The following is a 5,247-nucleotide window of genomic DNA, read 5'->3' as shown; positions in this document are numbered from 1 at the left end:
ACGTTGGAGCTGAACTTGATGTCTCCAGCAGCCCAGGGAAAGCTGCAGAGGGGATCCCCGCACCCCTCCACCCACTAGCAAATGTGCCTGGGACTGAATGAAGTACCTCTGGGTCCCTCACACCTGGTAAATAGGGCTTATCAACAAATGTTTGCCAAATCCACAGTCGGATGACTCACGGTGAAGTGGTGTCCTTCCAGCTGGGAGAGTCCAGGACTGTAGACTCCCAAAGGGGTCTCTGGGTGCCTGTGTGGTGCCAAGCCCACCTGCCTCTGCAGTGCTACTGCACTGTGGGGATCCAGCTATTGTCACTGGCAAAACCCTGCTGGCCCCAGGGAAGGTTTCCAGGTCAGGAGCTGCCTGCACCCCTCAACACTGGCCACGGGACTGTGGCTGACCATGGACACCTTCTGGAATCAAGAGACCAAGGCTGGGTGCTGGTTCCAGGTTACGCTATGAGATGCTCTCCCTCTGACACCCACTTGGCTCCCCCTTTCCCCACATCTTGACTCACACATCTCCTCCTGGGTGAGGTTCAAAATTCCACCATCCTTTCTCTCCCCTCTCACACACACTCACTACCTGTCACCCTTCCCTGCTTTATTCTACCAAAAGGCCCCTTTCCCAATATCCTTACTTTACATCTCCCCACCCCTCACTACAGTGAAAGCCCCAAGGGCAGAAGGATTAGTCTGCCGGTTAGCAAATGTGTTCCCAGTGCCCACACAGGGCCAGCACACAGTAACAAGAGTGACAGTCCCTTGCTGGCAGGCCCCGTGGTGTTTAAGATGCTCACAGGATTGGCTTGTTCTCTGTAGCCACCCCCCGACCCCGGAGCTGGGTCTGTGTTGTTAAATTGTCATCGCTGTGTTGTCTCTTCACTTAACACGAGTCAGTAAAGCACCAGGCCTGGGGCAGCTGCAGGACCTCAAGTCACTCCCACTGCCTCCTGAGCTTCAGTTTCCCTGCTCTGAAAGGCTCCCTCGAGGGAGAGTGGCTCAAAGACTTAACATTTCTCATCATGCAAGATTTTTGACAGAGCGGTGAGCATAACAATGGATCAAGCTTGGGGGAGTCCGCAGAAAATGGAGCCGAGTCTCTCCATCCATCACGAGTCCGGGGAACCCCACCCCGGTGTTCGTGGGACCGAGTTTCCCCACCCACCTAGGATTCTGGGGACCCCGCTTAGGCTGCGGGGCCCATCTCCACTTCCATCAGGGATCCCCAGAAGCCCTGGGGTTCAGCGTTCCTCTCACAGTCCCGGATGCCGCCCCCGCTCCAGGTCCTCCCTGACTTCGCGCAGGCGGGAGCCCACGGGGCGCCCCGGGGATCCCTGAGCGTCACGCTGCTGTTGTGGAACGCGTGTTGATGCCGTCGCCCGGGAGACGGGCGGAGGCGGGCCCAGGCTGGGGGACGCGGCCTGGCGGCTCGAGAGGGGCCGGGCCGGCCGCGCAGAGCCCTGGCGGCCTCAGTGGCCACGGCCGCCGCCGCCCGCCGGCTTATATACCGCGGCTAAATTTAGGCTGCGCCCGGAGCTCGTCCCCATCCGGGACGCGTTTCCGCCGCCGCCGCCTTGGCCCGGCCCCCGCGCGCGCAGCGCCTATAAGGCTTGGGCGGGCCCGGCCGCGGCCGCAGAATCATCCCCGCCCGCCCGCCCGCGCCCCGACCAGCCCGCCTCCGGGCAGCCGCTCACCGGTGTCGCGAATCCGCGTCGGCCCCGGGTCCCAGCCATGGCGCTGAGCGAGCCCATCCTGCCGTCCTTCTCCACTTTCGCCAGCCCGTGCCGGGAGCGCGGCCTGCAGGAGGTGAGGGCGGCAGGGACCGCGGGCGGCGGGGGCGGCTGGTCAGGGTCGTAGAACGTGGGCTGCGGGGTAGTAGAACGCAGACGTTAGGGACAGCGGGCTCAGGGTAGCAGAACGCAGGCAGCGGGCGACGATCCCCGGCCCCACCGCGCGCTCACGCCCGCGCCCTGTCGCCCTGTCACCCGCAGCGCTGGCCGCGCGCAGAGCCCGAGGCAGGCGGCACCGACGACGACCTCAACAGCGTGCTGGACTTCATCCTGTCCATGGGTCTGGACGGCCTGGGCTCTGAGGCCGCCCCGGAGCCGCCGCCGCCGCCCCCGCCGCCTGCGTTCTACTACCCCGAGCCCAGCGCACCGCCGCCCTACGGCGCCCCCGCGGGCGGCTTGGTGTCCGAGCTGCTGCGGCCGGAGCTGGACGTGCCGCCGGGACCCGCGCTGCACGGCCGCTTCCTGCTGGCGCCGCCAGGCCGCCTGGTGAAGGCCGAGCCCCCTGAGGCGGATGGCGGCGGCGGCGGCGGCTACGGCTGCGCGCCAGGCCTGGTCCGCGGGCCGCGGGGCCTCAAGCGCGAGGGAAACCCAGGCCCAGCAGCTGCGTGCATGCGAGGCCCCGGGGGCCGCCCCCCGCCGCCGCCCGACACGCCGCCGCTCAGCCCGGACGGCCCCGCACGCCTGCCCGCGCCCGGCCCGCGCGCCCCTTTCCCGCCGCCCTTCGGCGGCCCCGGCTTCGGCGCGCCCGGGACTGGCCTCCATTACCCGCCGCCCGCGCCCGCCGCCTTCGGTCTTTTCGACGACGCGGCCGCCGCCGCCGCAGCGCTGGGCTTAGCGCCGCCCGCCGCCCGAGGTCTCCTCACGCCGCCCGCGTCTCCGCTGGAGCTGCTGGAAGCCAAGCCCAAGCGCGGCCGCCGTTCCTGGCCGCGCAAGCGCACCGCCACGCACACCTGCAGCTACGCCGGCTGCGGCAAGACCTACACCAAGAGCTCGCACCTCAAGGCGCACCTGCGCACGCATACAGGTGGGCGGCGGCGGGGGGCGCCGGAGGAAGGACGTGCTTAGTAAGCCCCCAGAGGGGCGTAGCCCAAGAGTTGCGGAGGGGCCGCGGTCTTAGAAAGCCCCCTGGGGGCGTGGCCCGGGAGCCCAGGGAGGAGGCGCGTGCTTAGGACCCTCCTGGGAGCGCGGCTCAGGACTTCGGGTAGGGGTGTGCGTTTAGGAAACCTAGAGGGATGCTATGTCCCAGACCGCTGGGGAGAAGATCCACGCTTAGGACCCCTCTGGCGTCGTGGCTCAAAACACACTGGGGAGCCACCAGTGCGCGCTTCGGATCCCCTAGGGGATCAGGAGACCCAGGGGTGGGGGATTCGTGCCTAAGATTCCTGGGGTTCAGAGAATAGCGGGGAACGCTTCAGAGAGCTGGTTAGGGATAGGTTGTGCGCCCCCGAGAAGCCACTAATCAGGGTGGGAGTGTGTACCAGAGCCACAGGCGGGAGGGAAACTGAGGCCCTCTCTCGCCCTCTCCCTGCAGGCGAGAAGCCCTACCACTGCAACTGGGATGGCTGCGGCTGGAAGTTTGCGCGATCCGACGAACTCACGCGCCACTACCGCAAGCACACGGGTCACCGGCCGTTCCAGTGCCACCTGTGCGACCGTGCCTTCTCACGCTCCGACCACCTGGCGCTGCACATGAAGCGGCACATGTAGCCTAAGCGCCCCCCTTCCCGCCCAACCGCGCGCGGCCGTGGCGGGTCCCACGCGCCGGGCACGGCTCCCTTCCAAACTGTGACTGGTATTTATTGGGCCCAGAGGACCGGGCCGGGCACAGCGTGGCCACCGAGGGGGCCCCCTCGTCGACGCCCCCGCTGCCCGGCCCCCATCAGAGACTGAAGGCCCGGTGGGAGAAGACCACGATCCTCCTTGACGAATTTTGTTTTCAAAATGGTGCAATAATTAAGTGTCGTCTTTCCCCCCACTGGGTCTACACTAGAGGATCAAGGCTTGATGCCTTGTGAAAAATGCAGGCTTAATTTGTACTGTGCAACATTTTTTATAATATTGTACATAGGGGCTGTGACATATTGTATTACTGTAAATAAGGGGCAGACAGTTGGGCATTTTGGGTGCCTGGTTCATTTTTATAAGATTTTGCTGTTTTTTTAATTCAAAAAAAAAAGTTTCACATCTTTTGAAAAAAATCACAGTACTGGTCTGACTGCTTAGAAGCTGCGGGCTTGGGGCACTTTGGGAGGGCCTGGGGGGAAGAGACAGCTTTGATGGAGGGCAGCCTGGCAGAGGCAGGGCAAAGTGGGTCTTGCCCCCACCAGCACCTGGGGTTGCCAGCTGCAGCCCCCAGCTGCCAGGAACCTGTGGGTTTTTCTATAAATTTAAACACTGCATTTTAGGACTTAGGGAGAGTTATTTTAAGGTTGTTCCCTGAGCCATAAATTGCCTCCTTTTCCCCAGAGCTGGAGAAAATGCTGGTCCCACTGACGTGGCCTCTGGACTGAAAAAAGCCTTACCTCCTTCTGGAAGCTTCTGAGGTTTTAGCCAAACTTCTGCAGTGTGCAGACTTTTGTTGTTGTTGTTGTTGTTGTTTGGAAGGGGCAAAATGCTGAGTTTCTGACCTGCTTTGCCTTTCAATCGTCTTGCCTTTGAGTAGTTTTTTTTTTTTTTAAGATAAGTTTCCATCCTATTAGAAAAAAAGGAAATCCATGTTTAAGGGTCATGGATGGTGAGTCCTCTGTTCCAGATGAGGAAACTGAGGCCCAGAGAGGTAGCCATGGAGTGGTGCTGTTGGGTGCTAGCTAGCCTGGTCCGTCTGCCTCCCGAGGGTCCCCGAACCCCACTAGAGGGGATCTAGGGCCTTCTGCAGCAAACCACCTGCTGCTGGCATCGGAGGATTATAAGACCCTCCCTCCCCTGCAGGTGCTCTTGGGTGAAGGAATCACATCAGAGCCCCCACCTAGGTGGTTGGAAGTGGCCACTCCAGAAACTTCCTTGTGTGCGAGGCAAGACTCCCCACAGCACTCCGCATGTCTCAGGCGAAGTGATGCCTCTCCCTGGCATGTTCCCCCTCATCTTCCCCCTTCTCAGGGCCTTGGGTGGGTAACCATGGCAACCAACAATTGCACAAGTTGTTTCCAGAAAGTGAAAATAGCTTGTAAGCAGCGCCTGTTTTAAAACACTCTTGCCCTGTTGCAACAGCGCCTGGGATTTCCTCCCTCCCTCCCTCCCTCCATCCTTCCTCCCCAGCGATGGCAGCCCTGGAAACAGCTGAGAGCGTTTGGTAATCCACAAAAAGCAGAAATGGGAGATGACAACCTGATTCATCTTTCTCAAGTAAATAGCCCGGGCCCACTTCCGCTGATGATGCAGGGCGTGTGCGTGTGCATGTATGTGAGCCTCTGTTCCCTCTCTCTGCAGCTTTTGCGAAAAACAGAAACCCAAAAAACTTC

At 61.9% G+C, this 5,247-nt stretch overlaps 1 protein-coding gene across 1 annotated transcript; it reads left to right on the top strand.

Moving 5' to 3' along the window:
• Positions 1-1,623: 1,623 nt before the first annotated feature.
• KLF2 (KLF transcription factor 2) lies at positions 1,624-3,992 on the top strand. Its single transcript, XM_074350524.1, has 3 exons — positions 1,624-1,805; positions 1,991-2,813; positions 3,321-3,992. The coding sequence occupies exons 1-3, from the start codon at positions 1,731-1,733 to the stop codon at positions 3,494-3,496; spliced, it is 1,074 nt and encodes a 357-aa protein (XP_074206625.1). The 5' UTR covers positions 1,624-1,730; the 3' UTR covers positions 3,497-3,992.
• The last annotated feature ends 1,255 nt before the right edge of the window (positions 3,993-5,247 follow it).

This window comes from Camelus bactrianus, chromosome 22 (genome assembly GCF_048773025.1).
Source record: "Camelus bactrianus isolate YW-2024 breed Bactrian camel chromosome 22, ASM4877302v1, whole genome shotgun sequence".
Taxonomy (NCBI): domain Eukaryota; kingdom Metazoa; phylum Chordata; class Mammalia; order Artiodactyla; family Camelidae; genus Camelus; species Camelus bactrianus.
The sequence above is the reverse complement of the archived record's forward strand: the minus strand, read 5'-3'. Positions and strand labels throughout refer to the sequence as shown.

Excerpts from the sequence above, each read along its gene's own strand:
- KLF2 (XM_074350524.1), top strand. The coding sequence starts at position 1,731 with ATGGCGCTGAGCGAGCCCATCCTGCCGTCCTTCTCCACTTTCGCCAGC. Across the intron at positions 1,806-1,990 it reads GGGAGCGCGGCCTGCAGGAG|CGCTGGCCGCGCGCAGAGCC; the intron begins GTGAGGGCGGCA and ends TGTCACCCGCAG. Across the intron at positions 2,814-3,320 it reads GCACCTGCGCACGCATACAG|GCGAGAAGCCCTACCACTGC; the intron begins GTGGGCGGCGGC and ends CTCTCCCTGCAG.